This window comes from Scyliorhinus torazame, chromosome 12, assembly GCF_047496885.1.
Source record: "Scyliorhinus torazame isolate Kashiwa2021f chromosome 12, sScyTor2.1, whole genome shotgun sequence".
NCBI lineage: Eukaryota > Metazoa > Chordata > Chondrichthyes > Carcharhiniformes > Scyliorhinidae > Scyliorhinus > Scyliorhinus torazame.
Window position 1 is genome coordinate 215,052,754 of NC_092718.1, and position 26,123 is coordinate 215,078,876.

At 47.4% G+C, this 26,123-nt stretch overlaps 1 protein-coding gene across 2 annotated transcripts in view; it reads left to right on the top strand.

Moving 5' to 3' along the window:
* LOC140386972 (uncharacterized) overlaps positions 1-25,044 on the top strand; it is a 156,683-nt gene extending 131,639 nt beyond the window's left edge. For both annotated transcript variants that reach the window (XM_072469926.1, XM_072469927.1), the window contains 4 exons: positions 3,553-3,705; positions 6,216-6,416; positions 17,294-17,348; positions 21,817-25,044. In XM_072469926.1, the coding sequence (XP_072326027.1) occupies positions 3,553-3,705; positions 6,216-6,416; positions 17,294-17,332 (393 nt within the window). In that variant the 3' untranslated portion in view covers positions 17,333-17,348; positions 21,817-25,044. The remainder of the gene's footprint in view (positions 1-3,552; positions 3,706-6,215; positions 6,417-17,293; positions 17,349-21,816) is intronic.
* Positions 25,045-26,123: the final 1,079 nt, after the last annotated feature.

Sequence of the window (26,123 nt, forward strand, 5' to 3'; positions counted from 1 at the left end):
GCCGTATACTCCGTTCCCCTCACCTTCAGGATCAATGCCCTTCCCAGCACAAAAAAGTCTATTCGCGAGTAGACTTTATGGACATAGGAGAAAAACGAGAACTCCTTACTCCTAGGTCTGCTAAATCTCCACGGGTCTACACCTCCCATCTGCTCCATAAAATCTTTAAGTACCTTGGCTGCTGCCGGCCTCCTTCCAGTCCTGGACTTCGACCTATCCAGCCCTGGTTCCAACACCGTATTAAAATCTCCCCCCATTATCAGCTTTCCCATCTCTAGGTCCGGAATGCGTCCTAGCATCCGCCTCATAAAATTGGCATCATCCCAGGTTGGGGCATATACGTTTACTAAAACCACCGTCTCCCCCTGTAGTTTGCCACTCACCATCACGTATCTGCCCCCGTTATCCGCCACTATAGTTTTTGCCTCGAACATTACCCGCTTCCCCACTAATATAGCCACCCACCTGTTTTTCGCATCTAGCCCCGAATGGAACACCTGCCCCACCCATCCTTTGCGTAGCCTAACCTGGTCTATCAGTTTCAGGTGCGTTTCCTGTAACACAACCACATCTGCCTTAAGTTTCTTAAGGTGTGCGAGTACCCGTGCCCTCTTTATCGGCCCGTTCAGCCCTCTCACGTTCCACGTGATCAGCCGGGTTGGGGGGCTTCCTACCCCCCCCCCCTTGTCGATTAGTCATCCCCAGTTTCCAGCTCCTCACCCGGTTCCCACGCAGCTGTATCTCCCCCAGGCGGTGCCCCCCCCGCCCATCCCTTCCCATACCAGCTCCCCCCTCTCCCCAGCAGCAGCAACCCAGTAATTCCCCCCTCCCACCCCCCCCCCCCCCCGCTAGATCCCCCGCTAGCGTAATTACTCCCCCCCATGTTGCTCCCAGAAGTCAGCAAACTCTGGCCGACCTCGGTTTCCCCCCGTGACCTCGGCTCGCACCGTGCGACGCCCCCTCCTTCCTGCTTCTCTATTCCCGCCATGATTATCATAGCGCGGGAACCAAGCCCGCGCTTCTCCCTTGGCCCCGCCCCCAATGGCCAACGCCCCATCTCCTCCACCTCCCCTCCTCCCCCCATCACCACCTGTGGAAGAGAGAAAAGTTACCACATCGCAGGATTAGTACATAAAACTCCTCTTTCCCCCCTTTTTAACCCCCCTCTTCGCCCCCCACATTCGCCCCACCACTTTGTTCAAATGTTCTTTTTAATAACCCGCTCATTCCAGTTTTTCTTCCACAATAAAAGTCCACGCTTCATCCGCTGTCTCAAAGTAGTGGTGCCTCCCTCGATATGTGACCCACAGTCTTGCCGGTTGCAGCATTCCAAATTTTGTCTTCTTTTTATGAAGCACCGCCTTGGCCCGATTAAAGCTCGTCCTCCTTCTCGCCACCTCCGCACTCCAGTCTTGATAAACGCGGTCACCGCGTTCTCCCATTTACTGCTCCGGGTTTTCTTTGCCCATCTAAGGACCATTTCTCTGTCCTTAAAACGGAGGAATCTCACCACTATGGCTCTGGGAATTTCTCCTGCTCTCGGTCCTCGCGCCATCACTCGGTATGCTCCCTCCACCTCCAACGGACCCGCCGGGGCCTCCGCTCCCATTAACGAGTGCAGCATCGTGCTCACATATGCCCCGACGTCCGCTCCCTCCGCACCTTCAGGAAGACCAAGAATCCTCAAGTTGTTCCTCCTTGCGTTGTTCTCCAGTGCCTCCAACCTTTCCACACATCGTTTCTGATGTGCCTCATGCATCTCCGTCTTCACCACCAGGCCCTGTATGTCGTCCTCATTCTCGGCTGCCTTTGCCTTCACGACCCGGAGCTCCCGCTCCTGGGTCTTTTGTTCCTCCTTTAGCCCTTCGATCGCCTGTAGTATCGGGGCCAACAGCTCTTTCTTCATTTCCTTTTTGAGCTCTTCCACACAGCATTTCAAGAACTCTTGTTGTTCAGGGCCCCATGTTAAACTGCCACCTTCCGACGCCATCTTGGTTTTTGCCTGCCTTCCTTGCCGCTGTTCTAAAGGATCCACTGCAATCCGGCCACTTTCTCCTTTTTTCATCCGTATCCAGGGGGGATTCCCTTCTGGTTTACCGCACAGTGTTTTTAGCCGTCAAAATTGCCGTTGGGGCTCCTATCAAGAGCCCAAAAGTCCGTTTCACCGGGAGCTGCCGAAACGTGCGACTCAGCTGGTCATCGCCGCACCCGGAAGTCGCTCAGGTGACTTTTGAGTGACACCTGCTGTCAGTGGCATGGGCCCTACTTCAGTGTAGAAATGGCAAGAAATTAATGTAAATGTTACATTATTAAATAAAATAACTGGATAAAAGTTAAGCATTTGTCCAGATAAATAAATATCTGTACATTGCTTCCTGTTGTCACAACATTAGGTCACATCTTTGCAAATATTGCAAATTTCCATGTCAATATTTCCCATTTGGTTAACTGGTTAACCTTTTAATTGCAGGCTCCTGCTTGTAGGGTGAATTGATAGTTTCTCTGTGAGTTTCTGAAGTGCTGCTCCAATTGTGCCATCATCTTGTGTACTAGAAAGAACTCGAGGCTGCATATAGTGACACATTAAAGGGCCGATTTTGAGCCCATACAAGCCGTGCGCAGGGTAGACAATGCGGGGGGAGAATCCTGCGAGATTCGGCAAACCGTTTTCTCTGGAGAGATCGCATTGCCTGATTTTCCCCGCCCCTTGCCAGCGACGTCACAAGGTTCACCCACACAAATACCATGACCCTCATTTGAATAGATTTCCATTTATTGAAATATTATTAACTAGCCCCCACCACATGATCCGCCGTCACTAAATATCCATGCCTCACCGATGTGATATCAAGTCAGCAGGGTTTACAACAGGTTTAACCAAACAAGAAACAGGCAAGTGGATCTATTGGGGTCGCTGAGGTAAGTAGCCCCTTAGGGGAGAGGGTCATGCCCTGGCACTGCCAGGGATGGGCTCTATTCAAAGCCCCTTGGGACGGGGTCGGGGACAGGGGGGTTACATTTATGTGTGGGATCAATTTTATGCACATCATTTGTAACTATCCTCCATTCACTGCCTTTTGCTGGAGAAATAATCAATCTGTATTATGCAATTATAATACACTCACTGTATTTTCCAAGATAAATAATAGCTTTTAGAAGAAGACTTTGTTATAGTTTTGATCTTGCTGTAATAGACCCTTGTTTACTAAATTTATAGATGATTTGCTGTAGTCCACTGTTTTAGACTCTGTTTGCTGAGACCCGCCTGCTTGCAACGTATTGACTGGTACAATGGTTATGACACTCATTTTGAAAACTTATATCCATCAACTGACCACACAGGGTACCTTGGGCCATGTGGTAGTATACGGTTAACAGATTAAAGCCCTTGTCAGTTCCATCTTATCACTTTTGCTAAAACACAGTACTTAAGATGCCACCTCTTGTAAGCGTACCTTTTGAATAAAATGGTACTACTAATCATAGCAGTTAGATCCAGGCTAAAATTGTGACAACAAAACCAGTATATATTCATATTTTTTCCCTGCTTAGGAGTTTCTGAATGATGCGCTTTCACATCCTGTGAAGTACGTAATGGGAAAGTGTCTGAATAAAAAGGCGTTGAGATTTACAAAAGAATACAGCAGCATTACAATAGAAGTATGGGATGGACATTACTTTGATGATGAACACTATGATTTACCGGTGAGTTTAGAAACATTGGCCAGAATTTTATGTGGAAACAGTGGCCCCGCCCAGAGGATGAATAGTTGGGCACAAGCCTGCCTCAGCTAGGCTGGCAGGCCGCACACAGAATTTATGGTCATCAGGCAATTAACTGCCTGAGGTAGTGGCTTTGGTCCCATGTAGGAAGTTGTCCTCCTTCACAAGCTGCTAGCCAATGAGATGGCCAACAGCGCTCCAATTATAGAAACAGCACCACAGGAACTGCAGCCAGACCCTAATCCGGAACAGCAATGGGAATAAGTGGGGTGGCTTCACCACAGCTAGTCGGGCAGGGGGAGAAGATACAGCGAGATGGCCAGAGAGGACAAGCCGTGGAAGTCCTCTGGGCACAGGGAGCTTGAACAAGGGCCCCTGCTTCACGAACCCATGGTGCCAAGTGGCATGCTTAACCCCCTACCATTGGTAAAATCCCAGCAGCAGAGGAGAAGATTCCGAAGATCTTCTCTCACCTTTCAGACCTAAATTTAAATCAGATTCAAACAAATGGGTTGAAAGTTTATTTTCCAAGTTGGCTACAGGTTCTTATAAGAAATATAGTACAGAATTCTCAACCCAGTTTCTTGTTAATGTGAGGTCACAACACAAATGGCCCAATATTGTGGTATACTTTTATGCTAAATTGGGAATATCACCTAGAATATCTGCTGTGGGAAATGGAAAGAAAATAATTTGGGTAAATTAAGGCACACTTTACTGAAGTTCAGCAAAGCATTGTTGGGATGCAAGCTGTGTACTCCACCATTCATTATGATCATGGCTGATCATCAGGATCAATACCCTGATCCTGCTTTCCCCCCCCCCCCCCTCCCCCAGATTGCTTGATCCCATTAGCCCCAAGAGCTATATCTAATTCCTTTATGAAATTACACAATGTTTTGGCCCCGACTACTTTCCGTGGTAGTGAATTCCACAGATTCACCACTCTCTGGGTGAAGAAATGTCTCCTCACCTCAGTCCAAAAAGGTTTACCCCTTATCCTCAAACTATGACCCCTAGTTCTGGACTCCCCCACCATTGGGAACATTCTTTCTGAATCTACCCTGTCTAATCCTGTTAGAATAAATTTGCATAAGATCCCCTCTCACTCTTCTAAAACTCCAACTCCAAGGAATATAATCCTAGCCGACTAAGTCTCTCCTCATATGACAGTCCCACCATCCCAGGAATCAGCCCAGTGAATCTTCGCTGCACTCCCTCCATAGCAAGAACATCTTCCTGAGATAAGGACACCAAAACTGCACACAGTACTCCAGATGTGGCCTCACCAACTCACCAATGTCCTATATAATTTCAGTAAAACATCCCTATTCCTGTACTCAAAGCTGGTTTAGCACAGGGCTAAATCGCTGGCTTTGAAAGCAGACCAAGGCATGCCAGCAGCACGGTTCAATTCCCGTACCAGCCTCCCCGAACAGGCGATTATACTGCAACTGCCATGCATATGCTCACTCACTCAGCCTGTCCCAATCCCACCGAAGCATTTCTGAATCCTCCTCACACCTCACCCTCCCACCCAACTTTGTATAATCTAATCCTGTTAGAATTTTACATGTTTCTATAAGATCCCCTCTCACTCTTCTAAAACTATCATCTGCAATTTTGGAGATAATACATTTTGTTCCCTCGTCCAAATCATTAATATATAATGTGAACGGTTGGGGTCCTAGCACAGATCCTTGTTGTACCCCAATAGTCACTTCTTGCCTATCGAAAAAGACCCATTTATTCTGACTTTTTGTTTCCTGTCTGCTAACCAATTTGCTATCTACCTCAAGACATTACTCGCAGTCCCATGCACTTTAACTTTGCATAGTAATCTATGAGACCTTGTCAATAGCCTTCTGAAAGTCTAAATAAACCACATCCACCAATTCTCCTTGGCCAACTCTACTAGTTACATCTTCAAAGAATGCTAGTAGATTTGTCAAGCATGATAACAAAGAACAAAGAAATGTACAGCACAGGAACAGGCCCTTCGGCCCTCCAAGCCCATGCCGACCATGCTGCCCGACTAAACTACAATCTTCTACACTTCCTGGGTCCGTATCCCTCTATTCCCATCCTATTCATGTATTTGTCAAGATGCCCCATAAATGTCACTATCGTGTCCCTTTGATGATGTCCCTATATGATGTCCCTTTCGTAAATCCATGCTGACCTTTTCTGATTATACCACTATTTTCTAAATGCTGTGCTCTGAAATCTTTGACAATGGATTCTAGCAACTTCCCTATTACTGACATTAGGCTCACTGGTCATAGTTCCCAGGATGTGAACTGCAGAAGGTTGAACCAGCTAGAGCTTAGGAAAGGTGCAGCCCCATAGCATAGCCAGTGTTGAAGAAATGAAGCGTAGACAAAATGAATCTTTGAATCATCAAAGATTAATGTTAATGTTCAACACTGAAAATGCCGAGTCATGGTTTTGCTGTTATCTGATTGGTTTGTTTCTCATTTCATCTACTTCAGGTTATTGATGACCTTCTCCCAGTAGATAAAATTAACAAATTTATGAAAGTGCAATCTAACAAGAAGGGCAAAGACATGACACAGCTTGTCTTGCAGAGTCTGGATCGAAGAATCCAGAAAGCTGGAAGAAACCACCCTGAATACAAACGCGAGGAACAGTTCTATGAAGAAGCAATGGCAGAGACATTCTACACACTTATGGTTAGTACAATCATCTCCTTTGTGTGAAATCTGATGTGGAGCAACACTGAGTTTTACAGCAGTGGGCTCTCTGCTACTGAACTGTCTCTGCTTCAATCAATGTAATCTTGGCATGGTTAATGGGAAAGCTCCTTTACTGTGAATATCCTCTGGTGCCCCAATTAGTTCCTAATTATAATTGAACCCATATTGAAGAGCTATACGTGAAGATGAAGAACTACAGCTGTACAGCAAGCTTGTTCCTGAATTTCCATTAAAAAATATCAAAACATTCTAGTTATTAAAATAACAATTTGTAGCAAAAAAAAACATTCTTTTTTTCCTTCTAACTTTAATATATATGCCCCATTTTCCCTCCTGGAATATAACAATTACCCCGTAAAGTGGGCTACCTAGAAACCTGCTTCTGGGATCTCCCACCAATAGTTACCTATTGAGGGGTTTAAGAAGGTGCACTGGCTGCCCTGTGTGACGTTTTTTTTGAATTTTTACTTCCTGTGCGGGAACGCCTGTCAATTTCCCATGACAGCATGACTGAACCTGTGGACTTGTGATATATTTTGTGCCAGCTCCAGCACAGTTCCCCATCAGACTTCAGGTTTTAAAACAAAATTTGTTACGTGCAACTATATTGAAGTCAAAGTGTTTCTGCCTCTGCAAAGGATGAGGCTCTCAAATAGGACATTTCAACACCTGTCCCTTCCACACCCCCAATCATCCTGCCTCAGTGGAGCATCCCTCAACGCTGAGAGAGGTTCTGCCAAGACAACTTTCAAAGCTGTTTTCTATTATGGAAATCCTTTGAGCTTGCAATTTAAAGTGAATGAAAGCATTCAACATATTTTACTGTAATGGTACATATTCTGATTTGATCTCCGCATCAAAGTAAGAAACATAACAAGATCCCAACCAGACATGTTAATGGATACCTGCTTAGCTTTTACCTCCTATTTATACACACTATGCACCACCCAATATTTTTATTGGCAGCTGAATAAGGCTCTTTAAATTACATTCCAGCCCTTGCCTCACTCAAACAAATCTTCAGAATTTAAAGTTTGGGTAAGCTGTGAGCAGATGACTTGTTTTACATTAATTGGATCCCTGAAAATGTGTTGAACTGCGACAGTGTCTTTATATGCTTGAAGTTAAAAGATGTCAAGCCTCTGTGCTCAATGATATTCGACTCCACTGACCATATGTGGCTGGGTAATTTATGTTCCTGTAATCAATGTGTAATCTGTTATGGGTCTCCAGGGGTGGCATAAGTTATCCAATGACTAGAAGTAAAGTGAATTCTTTAAAACTGGATACACATCCACAGTAAGTATCCATTCCATGTTTTATAAAGATTTTCTTTGTTCAGAAGTTACTTGTCCAAACCATTACATGGAACAATATTTGACTTATTTTCAGAGTGACTCCTATGTACAGTTTAGGGCCAGTCCGTCAGTGCAACAGACAACTAATTAAGCAATTGAAGAAGTCTTAACCTGAGTTCACCTTGGGCCAATGAATTGAGGTACCGGGAGGTGCACTGGTTAAGGAAATTACAACATAACAATTCTGTTGCAGTGTGCATAAATTGACTTTCTGCCTCATGACCTATTCCTGTTTGAATTTCATACAGTATCTTAAAAGAACCTTGTCCTCATTGGAGCATAGATATGAATCAAAAGTGTATGTCCGGTCCCCTTCTCTTTCACTGTGGCTTCTGACAAAATTTGGAAATTGTATTCTGTGAACTGTATTTATTAGGGATTCTTAAGTTAACGGCAATTCTGGAAAGCAAGGAAAAAATGTAATGACATTTTCCACTATAACACTACCCCTCAAATCATTCTTAACTTTGGTCGCTAATTCCAAACTCCTCTTCTGTCCTGCCACCTACATTGATACCTGTGCCGCAGTCAATGTACTCCACAGCTTTTAAGATTTGTGTCTTAACAACATATAAACATCTTGGTTCTATAACTTTCAATGCCCTTGCCTTGACACAGCAGCCACGTTTGCAACCTCCAAATTGCACACTGTGAGCTTGGACATATGGTGAATGACTAGACTGGCCGTTCTCTACAAGACCTACCTGTGCCACCTCAAGTTGTACTGTTGCTCCTTCTCAATAACCAAAACCTCTTCCTCCAAGATTATCCTGGAGAGTAAAAGTAAATCTAAACTTCGTACCTCCTAATCTTTATCTCAAACTCAAAGCATGAAGCACACACAGATATTTCTGTGTCCAAAGTCAAGACCATGTGCGGAGTTTTTCCATTTTTAGGCAAAGTGTCATCTCCGGCAGGAAAAGTGGAGGGTAGCCCACCGGCTGCACTGCCGGTTTACCCCATTACAATTTTAGACACTGCCAAAAGAAAATCCAGGGGAAACAAAAGGGTGCGTGATGTCTGTATGTCTACCTCCTAGCAGGGCTGCTGAGTAACAGTATGAGGCAGGTGGCCTGGCTGCTCTTCTACTCTCTAAACCAAGATACTATGGGCAATTCTAGCCCCCTTTATCAACTCACCATGGGTGGGACCAAACCAGGAATCTTCGGTTAATTAAATACTGCTTTTACCACTTGAGCCTTCTAGGAACTTTGTTCATGCTATTAAGTGCAGAATGTGGGCTGTTTCTGCTGCCCTTATGTATTCACTTTTCAGTGGGCATGCCCTTCTTTTTTGTAGACTCTTGGAGCTAGGTACATAGAACATAGAACAGTACAGCACAGTACAGGCCCTTCAGCCCACGATGTTGTGCCGACCATTTATCCTAATCTAAGAGGTGTCAGTCAAAGCTTCACCTCTGAGTCAGAAAGTTGTCGCACTCCAGGGACTTGAGCACCAAATTCTAAGCTATCGCTTCAAATGTATCATCTTCCAGATGAGACATTAAACCATCTGCACAATCAGATGCCCATCTGCACAATCAGATAGACATGCTCTCATGAAAGGTTCCATGACAGTATTTCAAAATAGAAAAAGGGAGTTCACCCAGTGTTCTGGTTAATAGTTATCCTTTAATCAACACTAAAAACAGATTATCTAGTTATTATTGCATGCTGTATTATTTCATCACAGCAGTGACTGCACTTCAAAAGTATCTCATTACCTGTAATATGCTTATAAAAGCAAGTCTTATACTGGAACTGCTTTGGGTGTTTGGGTTTTTCTGGGGGTACAAATTAAATCTGGACGAGTGAATATTTTGTGGTGTCTCGGCCAGGAGTGGGGGCAGGGGTGGGGGGGGGCGATGCCGTTCCATAGGGCAGGGACTCACTTTAGATACCTGGAGATGCAGGTTGCTCGAGATTGGGGGGGCTCCGTAGGTACAACATTTCTAGTTTGGTGGGGAGGGTGAAAGCTGATTTGGCAAGTTGAGATGGTCTCCCTCTGTCCCTAGCGGGTTGGGTACAGGCGGTTAAAATGAACATGTTGCTGCGATTCCTTTTTTTAAAGAAATATTTTTGTTCACATTTTTACATATTTTCAACAAACCACCCCCCCCCCTTACAGAAAAAAGAAAAACAAAGAACACATAAATAAACATCTTACAACTACATCACAAATCTCTTCCCCCCCCCCCCCCCAAAAGGCAAATTTTACAGTCTCCAATTTAACCCTGCCATGTCGCTGATCCAGGCTTCCACGCTCGGGGGGGCCTCGCATCCTTCCACTGTAGCAGAATCCTCCGCTGGGCTACCAGGGACGCAAAGGCCAGAATACCGGCCTCTTTCGCCTCCTGCACTCCCGGCTCGTCCAATACCCCAAATAGTGCTAACCTGGGTATTCACCACCTTAGACACCGTCCTCGCAATACCCTCCAGAATCCATCCAGCGCCGGGCACGCCCAGAACATATGGGTATGATTTGCTGGGCTCCCCGAGCACCTCCCAGACCTGTCTTCCACCCCAAAGAACCTGCTCAGCCTCGTCCCTGTCATATGCGCTCTGTGAAGAACCTTAAATTGTATCAGGCTAAGCCTGGCGCAAGAGGAGGAAGAATTAACCCTACCCAGGGCGTCCGCCCACGTACCCTCGTCTATCTCCTCCCCAAGCTCCTCCTCCCATTTACCCTTTAGCTTGTCCACCGAGGTCTCCTCCTGCATCTCCTGGTAGATCGCCGAGACCCTGCCCTCTCCAACCCACACCCCCGAGAGCACCCTATCCTGGATCCTGAGTGCTGGAAGCAGCGGGAACTCCCTCACCTGCCGTCTTACAAACGCCCTTACCTGCATGTACCTGAAGGCATTTCCGGGGGGAAGCCCAAATTTTTCCTCCAGCGCCCCAAGGCTCGCAAACGTCCCATCTAAAAACAGGTCCCCCATCCTTCTAATTCCTGCCCTGTGCCAGCTCAGGAACCCTCCATCCATTCTTCCCGGGACGAACAGAGGTTCTCCCAGATCGGGGACCAAACCGAAGCCTCTACTTCACCCCTGTGGCGCCTCCACTGCCCCCAAATTTTCAAAGTCACCGCCACCACCGGACACGTGGTGTACCTAGTCGGTGGGAGCGGCAGCGGTGCTGTCACCAGCGCTCCCAGACTCGTGCCCACACAGGACGCCATCTCCAGCCTCTTCCACGCCGCCCCCTCCCCCTCCATTACCCACTTGCGTATCATCGCCACATTGGCAACCCAGTAATACCCACACAGATTAGGTAACGCTAACCCTCCTCTGTCCCTACTCCGCTCCAGAAAAACCCTTCTCACCCTCGGGGTCTTTTTCGTCCACACGAATCCCATGATGCTCCTACTGACCCGCTTAAAAAAGACCTTGGGGATCAGGATGGGGAGGCACTGGAATATAAAAAGGAACCTCGGGAGCACTGTCATCTTCACCGACTGTACCCTACCCGCCAGGGAGAGTGGCAGCATATCCCACCTTGTGGGCCCTAGTGGAGATTAGCTCTCCCCTAATCACCGCCTTCAACGCCTCCCAGACCACGCCCACCTGCACCTCCCCATTATCGTTAGCCTCTAGATAGCCTTCAATGCACCCCCGGATCCGCCCGCTCACCTCCTCATCTGCCAGCAAGCCCACATCCAGGCACCACAACGGGCGCTGGTCCCTCTCCTCCCCTAGCTCCAGCTCCACCCAATGTGGGGCATGATCTGAGATGGCTATGGCCGAATACTCCGTGCCCTCCACCCTCGGAATTAGTGCCCTGCTCATAACGAAGAAGTCTATCCGGGAGTAGGCTTTATGGACGTGGGAAAAAAAGAAAATTCCCTGGCCCCCGGCCTGACAAACCTCCATGGGTCCACTCCTCCCATCTGGTCCATAAACCCCCTCAGCACCTTGGCCGCTGCCGGCCTCTTACCCGTCCTGGACCTGGAGCGGTCCAATGCTGGATCAAGTACCGTGTTGAAGTCCCACCCCCCCTTATCAAGCTCCCTGCCTCCAGGTCCGGAATCCGGCCCAACATGCGCCGCATAAATCCGGCATCGTCCCAATTTGGGGCATATACATTCACTAATACCACACGCACCCCCTGCAGCTTACCACTCACCACCACATACCTACGCCCATTGTCTGCCACGATGTTCAGCGCCTCAAACGACACCCGCTTCCCCACCAAATCGCCACCCCTCGATTCTTTGCGTCCAACCCCGAGTGGAATACCTGCCCTACCCACTCCTTTCTCAGCCTAACCTGATCTGCCACCCTCAAATGCGTCTCCTGGAGCATAACCACATCTGCCTTCAGTCCCTTCAGGTGCGCGAACACACGGGCCCTCTTGACCAGCCCGTTCAGGCCTCTCACATTCCACGTTATCAGTCGGATCAGGGGGCTTCCCGCCCCCCGCCCCTGCTAGGTCAGCCACGTGCCCGCGCCTCCTGCACTCTCCATTCCCCCCAGCGGCAGACCCCCGCCCCGACTCTCTCTCCGAGCTCCAGCTCACCTTTGGCCAATGCAGCAGCAACCCAGTTCCCCTCCTCGTCCCCCCTAGCTGCGTTGCTCCCCCATAGCATTCCCGTAAGTCAGCTGACTCCTGCTGACCCCGGCCACTCCCATCGACCCCCCAGTGTGGTAGTCTCCCCTCCCCCCCCCCTTTCTGTCCTGCTCCTCTCCAACACCGCCCCCCCCCCCCCCCCCGCCCTGCTCCCTTCCTTCCCTGGTGCGTGAAAAAGCCCACGCTTTCCATTAGACTGGCCCCGCCCTCTCTGGCGCAGCTCTCTTTTGCGGCCTAATCCCAGCTCCCCCAGCTCGGGCCTCCCATCTCCCCTCCCCCCAACGGGGCCCCGTCCTTCCAACCACCGACGCCCACACTCTCTCAAAACCCCCACTTTGAACCATTTCACCCTACCCCACACAGCACCCAAGGAAACAATACAGAACAGAATAGAACATCCCCCAAAGCACAGTAACCACAGTAGTCCCCCGCGACCTTCCCTCACAACCAACCCTCAGTCCGTGTCCAACTTTTCGGCCTGAATAAAGGTCCACGCCTCCTCCGGCGTCTCAAAGTAATGGTGCTGGTCCTTAAACGTGACCCACAATCGCGCCGGTTGCAGCATCCCGAATTTCACCCCCTTCTGATGCAGAATCGGCTTAGCTCGATTGTACCCGGCCCTCTTCTTGGCCACCTCCGCGCTCCAGTCCTGGTATATACTGACTTCTGCATTCTCCCACCTGCTGCTCCACTCCTTTTTTGCCCATCTTAGGACACACTCCCTGTCCACCAAGCGGTGGAACCGTACCAATACCGCCCGTGGCGGCTCGTTAGACTTGGGCCTCCTCGCCAGGACTCGGTGGGCCCCATCCAGCTCCAGGGGCCTCGGAAAGGCACCCGCGCCCATCAACGTGTTCAGCATCGTGACCACATATGCTCCAGCATCCAACCCCTCCACTCCCTCCGGGAGACCCAGAATCCGCAGATTCTTCCTCCTCGACCGATTCTCCATGTCCTCGAACTTCTCCCGCCATTTCTTATGCAGCGCCTCGTGCGCCTCCACCTTCACCGCCAGGCCCAATATCTCGTCCTCATTCTCCGAGGCCTTCTGCCGCACCTCCCGGATCGCCGCCCCTTGGGCCTTCTGGGTCTCGACCAGCTTGTCGATCGAAGCCTTCATCGGCTCCAGCAGCTCTGCTTTCAATTCCGTGAAGCAGCGCTTGAGAAACTCCTGCTGCTCTTGCGCCCACACTGCCTCGTCTCCACCCGCCACCATCTTGGCTTTCCTCCCTCGCACTTTTCGCTGCACCAGAATTACTTTTTTCACCGCTCCACTCCTGGTCCAATCCATACAGTGCCGGGGAAATCGTACTGTCCCCTTCCCACACTGGGAACCGGCGAACAAATGCCGCTGGTACCCCTCAAAAGAGCCCAAACGTCCGTTTCTGGTGGGAGCTGCCGAACGTGCGACTTAGCTCAGCATAGCCGCAACCGGAAGTCCCGTTGCTGCGATTCCTGTTTATTTTCCAATGCCTGCCAATTTTCCTGCCAAAGGCATTTTTTAGAGAGATTGAGGGATGATTACCTCGTTCATGTGGGGAGGGAAGGTGGCCAGAATTAGAAAGGTGCTACTACAGAGAGGAAGGCAGGCAAGTGGTTTGGGTCTTTCGAATCTGATGTATTATTACTGGGCGGCAAATGTGGAGAAGGTACGGAGCTGGGTCAGAGGGTTTGACTCCCAATGGGTCAGAGTGGGGGGTCAGGATTGAAAGCGCTAGCAACAGCGCCTCCCCTGACGGCCCTAGGGAGATACTCAGGGAGTCCGGTAGTAATAGCTTTGTTGAGAATTTGGAGGCAGTTTCGCCAGCACTTTGGGTTGGGGGCAGGGTCACGGGAAATGCCGATTCGGGGGAACCATAAATTTGAGCCAGGGAAGTGGGATGGAAATTTTTGGAGATGGGAGGAGGAGGGAATTAGGACTCTAAAAGATGTGTTTCTTTGAGGTCAGTTTGCAGGATTGAAGGAGCTGGGAGTGAAGTATGGGCTGGAGCAGGGGGAAATATTTAGATACGTGCAGGTTCGAGACTTTGTGATAAAGGAGATACCGAGCTTCCCAGTAGAGCCGGCTTCCACATTGCTGGTGAAGGTGTTGACGACAGGGGGACTGGAGAAGGGGTAGTATCGACGGTTTACGGGGCTATTTTGGAAGAGGAGAAGGCGCCGCTAGAAGGGATCAAGGCAATGTAGGAGGAAGAGTTGGGAGAGGGTATGAGGGAGGGGTTCTGGTGTGAGGTGCTCCGGAGGGTTAACGCCTCCACCTCGTGTGCGAGGTTGGGGCTGATACAGATGAAAATAGAGCACACTTTACAAGGGCGAGGATGAACCGGCTCTTTGAGGGGGTAGAAGATGTGTGTAAACGTTGCGGGGGGGCGGGGGGCAAACCACATTCATATGCTTTGGTCCTGTCCAAAGCTGGAGGATTACTGGAAGGAGGGTTTTATGGTAATCCCTAAAGGGGACCTGCTGGAATGCTTGATGCTTGAAAAGGTCAAATTTGAACTGAGGGGAAGGATGGAAGGGTTCTACAATTCATGGGCGTTATTCATTATTCACTTTCGAGAATTGGATTTCGTCGAACATTCGGGAGGGGGATTGCGGGGGAGAGGGACTGTATGTGTTAATGGTGACTATAGGTGATTCCTGATTCCTTTTTGCCATTTGTTTATGTTAACATGCGGGCTAATGTTTGGTGGGAGGATGGGATTGATATGGGGATTGGCACTGCATTCATTACTGATTATTGTTTACTGTTGGGTGTAAATTTGGGCGAAAATGTGAAAAAGGAGGAAAATAAAGTAAAATAAAACCACATCCTTCTTTTGAATAGTGTCATAGAGTCATACAATGCAGGAAAGGACCATTGAGTGTGCATCGGCAATAACTACCCCTAATCTCGTGCAAATCCCACTTGCTATCACTTGTCCCAGATCCTTGAATGTGATGGTGTTTCAAGTGCTTTTTAAAAGTTGTGAGGTTCCAGCCTCCACTACCTTCCCAGGCCGTACATTCCAGATTCTCATCACCCTCTGAGTGAATTTTCTTTTTCTCAAGTCCTCTCAGAACTCCTGGCCCTCGCTGTAAAACTATGCTCCCTTGTGATTGACCCCTCAACCAAAGGGAACAGCTGCGTCTTGTTAACCCCTCATAATCTTATACACCTCAATCATATCCCCCCTCAGCTTTCTCTCCTCTGCCTATCCAGTCTCTCCTTATAACTCAGATGCTCCATCCCAGGCAATATCCTGGTGAACCTCCTCTATACCCCCTCCAGTGCTATGACCTCCTTTCTATAGTGAGGTGACCAGAACTGGACACACTACTCCAGCTGTAGCTTAACCAATGTTCTGTAGAGCTCCAACATATCTCCTTGCTCTTATATTCTATGCCACGACTGATAAAGGCAAGTTTCCCATATGCCTTCTTAACTGCCCTTTCACCTGCTCTGCTGCCTTCAGGAACCTGTGAACAATTACCCCAAATTTCATCTGTTCTTTTGAGGTACCTCGGGCGGGATTCTCCACTCCCGCGCTGAAGTGCCCACGCTGTTGTGAACGCCGTCGAGGTTCACGACGGCGCGAAACGGCCCCGATCCCGATCGATTCAGGCCCCGACAATGGGCTAGGATCGGGGCCGCGTCATCTACACTCGCCAGGCCTTGTCGCCGCGTAAAGGCGGCGCCGCATAACTGGCGTCACCCGTGCATGCGCGGGTTGGCTGTCCTCTCTGAGTCCGCCCCACAAGAAGATGGCGGACGGATCTTGCGGGGCCGCGGAAGGAAGGAGGTCCTCCTTCAGAGAGGACGGCCCGACGATCGGTGGGCACCGATCGTGGGCTATGCCACATTTGAGGTACCCCCCGGTGCAGGATCCCCCCTCCCCCGCAGGCCACCCCCCAGCGTTCCCGCGCTGTTCCCGACGGCAGCGACCGGGTGTGGACGCCGCCGGGGGGAACCCGCCGTTTTGGCCTGGCCGCTCGGCCCATCCGGGCCTGAGAATAGCGGGGGTGCCGGAAAATCGCCATTTTGGGTATTTCCGGCGATTCTCCGGCCCGCGGAACTCGACGGGACCTTTCCCGCCGCTTGGGAGAATCGCGGGAGGGCCTCGGACCAGCGTCCCGGGAAACATTGGCGGCCCAGGCGATTCTCCCAACCGGCACGGGAGTGGAGAATCTCGCCCCTCGTGTCCTGACGTTCATTACATATTCCCTTGTCCTGTTTCTTCTTCCAAGGTGCATCACCTCACACTTATCAGGATTAAATACCATCTGCCACTATTCTGCCCATCTGATCAATCGACACGGTAACACAGTGGTTAGCACTGTTGCTTCACAGCTCCAGGGACCCGGGATCGATTCCTGTGTTGGGCCATGGTCTGCGCGGGGTCTGCACGTTCTACCGGTGTCTGCGTGAGTTTCCGCTGGGTACTCCAGTTTCCTCCCACAAGCCCCGAAAGATGTGCTTCTTAGGTGAATTGGACATTCTGAATTTTCCCTCCATGTACCCGAAAAGACGCCATAGTGTGGTGACTAGGAGATTTTCACTGTAACATCATTGCAGTGTTCTAAAAAAAAATAATTTTAGAGTACCCAATTCATTTTTTTTCCCCAATCCACCTAGCCTGCACATTTTTGGGTTGTGGGGGCGAAACCCACGCAAACACGGGGAGAATGTGCAAACTCCACACGGACAGTGACCCAGAGCTGGGATCGACCTGGGACCTCGGCGCAATGAGGCAGCAGTGGTAACCACTGCACCACCGTGCTGCCCCTTTCATTGCAGTGTTAATGTAAGCCTACTTGTGACACTAATGAAGATTATTATTATTCTTTCTATTTTGTAACCTCCTGCCTATGATAGGGTTTTGAATTAGAATGTTTGTAGAATTCAAAAGTTTTCAAAATTTATAATTTTCTTTTTTGTTTTCTGAAACAGGAATCCGCTCTAATGAATGCAGGATTTGGACCTCTCTGAATGAGAGTCAGATGACGTAAGCTGTTTAGTGTGAAGAAAGAGACAGTACACTCCTATATGTAAATTTTATGACTACAAGGGATCTGTAATCTCCCTGGAAACATTTTTTTAAACCTGCACCTTAAAAATCCTGCATGCACAATTTTTCTCCTGACAGTCCATGATCTTTATACCCAATTTTAAAACGTTTTTGATAATTTTCTTTTTCTATAAACAGGGGCCGGGTCGGAGAATCGCCGGGGGTCGGCGTGAATCCCACCCCCGCCGTCCTCCAAATTCTCCAGCCCCCCAAAAACCGACCCTGTGTGAGTCGCGCCGCCCGCCTCAAAGAATGGCGGAGTACGGCGCGACTCAATGGGCCCTGGGGCTGCCCGAATTCTCCAACCCGCAATGGGCCGAAGTCCCCTGGTCTTTTGCCAGTCCCGCCGGTGTTAATTGGAGTAGGTCCTTACCGGCGGGACCTGGTGGCGTGGGCGGTCTCCGGGGTTCTTGGGGGGGAGCGGGGGGATCTGGCCCTGGGAGGTGCCACCACGGTGGCCTGGCCTGCGAGCGGGGCCCACCGATCTGCGGGTGGGCCTGTGCCATGGGGACACTCTATCCTTCCGCACCGGAGGCTGTTCCTGTCCGCCGTTCCCGGTGCGGAAACAAAGCCCTCCCGCGCATGCGCCAACTCGCGCCGGCCGGCGGAGGCCCTTCGGCACCGGTCGGCGTGGCGCCAAGCCCCTTTCGCGCCGGCCGGCGGGGCGCAAACCACTCCATGGTGGGCCTAGCCCCTGAAGGTGCGGCCCAACGCCGGAGTGGTTCACGCCACTCCGTCCCGCTGGAGTTGCCTGCTCCGCCGATTACGGAAGATTCCCACCCCAGATGTTTTAGTGAAAAGATGAATGAGAGAAGACTTGCTGCCTCGATTTAGTGATCTTCCAGTGTTTTATACAGGGTAAGTGCAAGTGAAGCATAAACACCAACATAGAGTGGCAGGGCCAAATGGCCTGTTCCTGGATTGTACTTCCAATGTAATTCTATATGTTTGTTCGGAACTGAGGTGATCAGGTGTAATACACCTTTTACATGACACCTGATTTTACTGTCTATTGCGGATAATGGCCAGGTGTGGAATTCTTGTGTGAAGAGTTAGATTAAAATTAATCCATAATATAGAGTTTCTGAAGAACTGAATTTAATACTGTAACCAGAAGGTTTTATAATGTTTCAACTTTGTCTTTATTGTACTTGATAAAACAAAGTTGACAGCATTTTCCTGGCTCTCCATCTGTAGGCCTGGATGTCTCAAATATCAGGGCATGATTTGGGCCAGATTTTTGTCTGTTCAAATAAATTGGAAGGAAATCAGGTAGATTCCTTTACAGGTTTTCCCTCCAATCAACCCGCTTTTTCAACACTCACGTAATTCAGTGCACTTGTCCACAGACATCGGAAAAATCTCCCATAATAGTGGTAACTGGATGAGGCTTGGATGCAGCAGATGGATTGGCTGGAGGATTGCACAATCTCCCAACCTTGGCTTGCTGCTGGGCAGACTCTAAGATTCTCCGCACCTCGGAGAATCGCGCGCTGTCGTCGTGGTGCAGTTGCGGCGATTCTCTGGCCCGGCGCGGGGCCCGGAGAATCGCCCCCAATATGTGGGTTCTAATTTTCAACATTTTTATAGTTTCCTTATTTGCTATTTCCCCCAGAGTGGTAAACCTGAGACACAATTACACTTCACAAAACGCTGTTTGTGTGAGGCAGACATTTGAGGTTTTTTCGGTGGTAGAATGTAAAGAGATAGACTGGTAGAGGGCCCCAATGACTGAGAAAAGTACTTCCAACCCATTGGAACCTGTAGCGTTTTAAATCTCAGCTTGGCATCCAGGCATGTTTCGAATTACCTTGTCTTGAATATCCTGCTTGATAGATTATTCGAGACATTCATCACCCTTTGCAAGAAGGCCTTTTGGGTATCTGTGCCAAATTTATTTTTTGTCAGTTTATACTTATAGCATCTGGTTGCTGTCCTGCCTTCTCTTAAAGTAATATTCCTGATTTATCATATCTAAATCATTTAGTATTTTATTTACCACAGTGGACTTCCCCCTTAAATCTTTAGCTGTAAAGATTGAGCTTTTTCAACTTTTCCTCATGTCACCCGCCATGTACTCAAAATAATTTTTCTTTGTCTTTAAACTTTCTCCGCGGCTTACATCCTTTTTGTAGCATTGCGCCCAGAATTGTACAAAGTATTCCACATGTGGTTTAACTAATGTATTGTACAAAATTAGCATAACCTCACGAAACTCATTCCTCGAACAAGTTTGCTGCTGAATTAGGTTTGTGCAAATTCTTCTTACAACTTTTCAAACATACTAAGGCTAGTTACTGTAAATCCAATTAAACAAGAGTGAATTTTTAAAATGCTTAAGTTGATGAATAACATTTCCTTGGTCTTCCTGTTTTGTATGATGTGATTTTAATGGTAGTGTTTTTATTTATATAATATTATTTTATTTACTATTTATTGTTTCGTGAGGAACATGCACCTTCAGTTAATTCCTGCAGTCCTGTAAATCTGCTGCTTAGGGGGCCAGGTGGGTAATCCATTTCCAGAGCTTCTCTGCGGGTCTCCTTTGGTCAGTTGTCAGGAGGTGCATAATCGCAACTTTACAATACCTTCCCAACTGATTTTCTATTCTCTGCAGTTTCAGCTTGTCCTTTCAACATTCAAAAGACTGAGGTTCCAAATGGGTCAATAACCTCCTGCCGTTTAGAGAACTACAGAAGTGATAGGAATCAGACCTTTAACTTTCTAGCCCTGATGTCGCCGGTTCTCTGACTTTGTAGTGTACTGAAATGACTGCTTTCAAAGGCATAGATCCCTGCTCAGAAAAATCCTCTGAACCGAATGACTTTTGTATTGCTAGGTCTGACAGCACAGGTCTTCAGAAGGGTCAGAATGTCTGTTGCCAGTAGTCATGTCAGAAAAGGAGTCAGAGGCGATTGCTGAGGTGTCTGAACAAGAGAGTAATAATTACATTTTTCTTGCCCTGCTGTTTTTATCTTTTGGATTGCTGAAAATGAGGCACACCACCCCTTTCAGGCCATTTTTGGAAGGACTTTTAAGTTTTGTTGACATTAACTTCCTATCAACCTGTTCCCTGAAACTAAAGCTGCTAAATGTTTGACTGTCCACAACTAAAAATGTGCACTGTATGGTGATTCTCACATAGACAAATATTTCAAAGAGCTGTGCAATAGAAGACGTGGTTAACAATCAGTAAGAGAAGTCCTTTAGAGGTCGGGGAAACTGAAAGGTGTGCTGGAGAGCTTTTGAAGCAGAGAGAAAAGTAGAAAAGGAAAGTGATTTTGAGAAAGAATTTGAGAATAGAGGTTGTAAATGACTTTTTCTCAATTGTGATGACTTGTGCATTGGGAAAAAGCCTATCTTCTTTTGCATGATGTCCCATTAAGAACAGAGAGTACAGGGTTTTGAAAGAGGGTTAATTGGTTTTCTGATTATGACAGCATTAGGTTCCAAGAAATGTCCATGTGCTCTGGGATTGCTATGGAAATGAACAGCTGAGATGAAAAGGATAAACAGAAAGCTAATTGCAGGGTTGTTAGCTTTCAGCCTGATTTTTTCTCTTTGGTAGTTCAGAATACAAGGAATTCATGTAAAGAGAAAACAAGAAGGCTCTGTCTGAATGGAATAGTTTTCTGTTGGGCGAATGTTAAGCAGATCCTGGTGTTGAAGCAGGTCACTGAGAATAGATTAGTGACTCATTTAATGTATGTGTTATATTGTTGGAAAGAACAGAACAATGAAGACAATAAGAGTGAGATAGTGTGGATTGGACAATCCTCATTACTGCTTTTGAGGTTTGCGCCAGAGCCCATCAGACCAGATAAAGGGGTCAGAGAAGGGAGTCTCTGGGGATTCTGTACCATCGGACTGGCATGACCCAGGGTGGCATGGTGGCGCAGTAGTTAGCACTGCTGCCTCACGCCACCGAGGGTCCAGGTTCAACCCCGGCCCCGGGTCACTGTCCATGTTGAGTTTGCATATACTCCCCGTGTCTGCTTGGGTTCCACCCCCACAATCCAAAATGTTGTACCGGTAGGTGGATTGGCCACAATAAATTTCCCCTTAATTGGAAAAAAATAATTGGGCACTCTAAATTTTTTTTTAAAGGACTGGCATAACCTAAGTGAGAGAGGGTTCGTAGACGTGTGCCTGGTCGATGGTAAACTGGGCATTTTGGATGGAAAACTGCTGCTAGTGAATGCAACTGAACCGATACAATTGGATGGGAAGTGAGAAATCTTACAAAACAAAGGTTGGATTGGAAAGACTGCAAGATTACATGTCCCACAATTTGTACAGGAAATAACGCAAATGCTTATACATGGGATGTATCTTTGTTGATTTCCTTCTAAGTCACATACCATAGTGATTTGAAACTATATCGTCGTTCCTTCTCTGTCACTAGGTCAAAGTCCTGGAACTCCCTTCCTAATAACACTGTGGGTGTTGCTGCAACGCATGGACCGCAGCTGATAAAGAAGGCGCAGCTCACCATCTCTCCTCAAGGGTAATAAATGGTAGCCTAGCCACTTATGCCCACATCCCATGAATGAATATTAAAAAAGAAACACAAGGTGCAGAAACGTAGGGCTGGAAAACCTTACCCAGTTATGATAGTTAAAGACCATGGAAGAATTTGACGTTTGCTGAAAGCTCCAAGTTAACTTGAAACTCTTAATAAGGCTAATCATGTAGCAGGATATGATTACGGGCATTTGACGATGGGCAGGATTCTCCATTTGGGAGACTAAGAGCAAGATTTAATGCGCAAAAATTGCTGAAGGACTAGTAGCACTACCCCTAGCCCCAGGTCACTGGCATCTGTGGCCACTTTAAATGGTCTGAAAGGTCCGGGGCATCTAGTACTGGTTCGCTCACTAACACAGCCTTCAACCTCTCAAACTCTACTTGCCATTCTATGGACCGCAGCACTTTTGCTTGTTTCTGCAATATGTCCAACATGCATTGTATTTCAGTCTCTAACTGAGCCAGTCTCCGTGGTTTTAATCAAGACAAATGTAGTTTTATTGGTTCAGAGTTTCTTATGTCTACATCATGATTAGTTAATGGAGTGGCCCCTGGTGTTTCCATACAACTGTCTATATTCTTTCAGTATCTTTATTATATCTTCTCTCTGTTCTTCTGTTGATAGGTTTGCTTCTTTGATTTTAGAACTGTCTAATATCTTTAAACAGTGCCCCTGATTGAGTTTCTTCTGCATTTCTGTCAGTTTCTGCCTCTCGTGTAATGCAGCCAGTCTCTTCCGATTGCCCAATGAATGTTTATCCAAATTTCGAGGACCTTTTGTACCCAAACTACAAGCAATATTGCCAATGCTGAGGAAAATATTTGGTTCATTTTTAATCAATAAACATTCTTCAACTCCTCCAGCTTTACATTCTGTCTTTTCCTTCACAAGGTTACTTCCAGTGACAAGTACAGCTGAGGGTTCAATCCTTGCAGAGTTTGTTGGCTGTATATGCATCATTCTTTGTTTTACAGCTTTTACCTCCTCACCGGAGTCTTCATCATAGCCCTTATCGCCGTTTAGTAATACAGAGTGAAACAATTAGTGTTTTCCAGATTTCAACTGTCCTTCTTTACTTTCAGAATCAAAGAATGGCACATTATTGGTTCCAGGAACGTTCTGCTTTTCGTTAACAGATACGTTGGCTCACCACATGCATCTCCATCCATCTTCCTCCTAATTTGCAAAAAGAATTGATTATTGATTATTTCATCTCCTTTGTAATTTGCTTCCTTTACCTTGAAGAGGCAGTGTGGACCTTTAAAAGGATGTGGGTTACTCGGCTGTTTGCTTGGTGTCACTTCACAGTCCTTGCTGTTCTTGTACTGTACAACTGATGTCATGCTATCAAGAATATTTTCCTTCAAAACCGGTATACTCTAGGAAATATTTGCACCTGAAGTGAATGGCAACGGGTTTACTGCAAGAGGCAGTAACAAATCACTTTTAGAAAAATCACTTTCTTCTTCTGTTTTGCTGTATTCTTTCCTATCTTTGGAAGAATTACTTGCTATTTGTTCAAAATCAGTTACAGGCCTGAGGAGGAAACCTCAGAGCATTTCCAGCTACCTTGGCTACAAGCCTTTTATTCCCCCACTTCCTATCCTTTTCAAAATTATGGGGGTGACGGAACAAATGTTTAAATATATGGATTAGCCTATAATCGGCAGCCATAATTGCTGCCTGTGTAGCAGTCTTCACCTTCTGGTCTTCAACATGGGTTCTTATTAAAGAAGGTAGGGAATTCTTAAATTCCTCTAAGAGAATGATCTCTCTGAGCCTCATAGGTAGTTGCAACTCCCAATTCTCGTACCCATCTATCAAAATCGTTCTGCTTAACCCTTTTGAATTCAGCATACGTCTGTCCAGGCTATCTCCTTAAATTCTGAAACATTTGCCGATATGCTTTGGGAACCAAGTTATCTGCACCAAGAATAGCCTTTTTTACCTTATCATAATTCTTAGACACCCCCTCTGACAGGGAAGCAGTAACTTCCTGTGCCTGCCCCGTCAATTTATTCTGCATGGGTAATTTCCACTTATCTTTTGACCACTCCATTTGGGTTGTATTTTCTCAAAAGCCCTTAAAAAAAGTTTCTACCACCTCTTCGTATTTTGGGAGGGCCTGTATAAATTTAAACATATCAAACTGGATTCCTTTCTAAGATTAAGCTCCCGTCTAATTCCTGGCAGCTCTCCTCTAATTTCCAGTGCCTCAAGCTGGAAGACTCTCTCTTTTGCTTTTTCCTTTCTCCCTAATTCCAACCTCCTCATTTTCATCTCCATTTCTTTTCCTTTTGCTTCACCTCCTTTTCATTTTAATTTTGCTTCATCTCTATTTCTTTTTACTGCATCACCATTTCCTTTTCAATTAAAAAAAAATCCTTTTGTGGTAAAATTGACAATGACCTGAATTTTGGGCCGGATATATGGACACTTAATTGGACATTTTAAATTAAACCAAAGTCAGCCTATAGGCAGGCCTGATGGGAATTCGAAAAGTCAAGTGCGAATACACTGAGCAGAGATAGACAGTTGGGACAAGTCTAGGCCTGCCCTGTAAACAGGACAACAGGAGATATTCACTCCCATTCAAATGGATTGATAGTTACGGATTCCCTAGATGAACCCAGACTTTCTGGCACCCAGATTTCCCGCCAAAATCATATATGGAGTAAGGTTATATGCGGACAATATGCCTGTACCCCTGAGGGTGGGTTCCTGGTGTCCTGCAGAGTTGCAAGTAGTAACTCCATTGGGTGTTGCAACCCCTGCCCTGAGACTTAATTGGCTGCGAGCCAGAGAACTTTCTGTAAAGACACAAAGAGGGGAATAAGACTCGACTATCAGGACCCTTCCCAGCGAAGATGCGATGCAGAGGCAACAGAGAAGATTTGACCAGAGGACAGACAGAAGAGGCGATCGACATCCACCTTTGCGGACAGAGGCCCTGAGACAATGGAGACTCAGAGAATTTGACCCGCAGCTTGATTGAGTTAATCGACACGGGTAGTATTAAGAGTCTTGAGACTATTTTAGTTGGGATAATTTAAGGGAGGGGGACTGTTTTACTGTGTTTGATAATAAATTTGGTTGAATTGTAAACTTGCATTTGTCCTTTATTTATCTCGCAAATAAGGGCACCTGGGTAAAACGTCTGTTTAATAAACTGATCAAAGTGTCTGAAGTTTTCCAAACACCTTTCATTCTTGAACTGCAACTGAATTCTCTCCAGCTCAATTTCCTCCCTGTGGCCGGAGCATTTGCACTAAAGCTGGCTCTGTTGTTCAGCAGGGAGAGCAATAGTCATAGGGGACTCCATAGTCAGGGGCTCAGATATCTGTGGTCATGGAAAAGACTCCAGGATGGTGTGTTGCCTCCCAGGTGCCAGGGTCCAGGATGTTACTGAACGGCTGCAGGGCATCCCGAAGGGGAAGGGTGATGAGGCAGAGGTCAAAGTATATGTTGGTACCAGTGACATAGGTAGAAAGAGGGATGAGGTCTTGCATCAAAAATTCAGGGAGTTAGGCAATAGACTAAAGAGCAGGACTTCTCGGGTTGTAATCTCTCGATTACTCCCAGTGCCACGTGCTAGTGAGTACAGGAATAGGAGAATAACGCAGATGAATGCGTGGCTTAAGAGTTGGTGTAGGACTGAGGATGTTAGATTCCTGGAACATTGGGACCATTTGGGGGGAAGGTGGGACCTGTGCAAGCGGGATGGTCTACATTGAAACCGGAGCAGGACTAACATCCTTGCTGGAAGGTTTGCTCGTGCTGTTGGGAAGTGTTTAAACTAGTTTGACAGGAGGTGGGGACGCAGACTCATAGCAGAATAGGGACACAATATAACATAGAAAAGCAATCAGGTCAGAGGGAATACAGAGGTAGTAAGTTTCAAGGGAGTAAGACAAGGCTGGATGGCCTCTACTTTAATGCCAGGAGTATTAAAAGTAAGCCGGATGAGGTAAGGGCGATGATTGACCCAAAAGTTTAATTCCTCTCAGGCCATGGGGGAGGTGCCAGAGGACTGGAGAACAGCTAATATGGTCCCACTATTTATGAAAGGTTGGAGGGGGTGGCATGTGGTGCAGTGGTTAGCACTGGGACTGCAGCACTGAGGACCCGGGTTCGAATCCCAGCCCTGGGTCACTGTCAGTGTGGAGTTTGCATGTTCTCCCCAT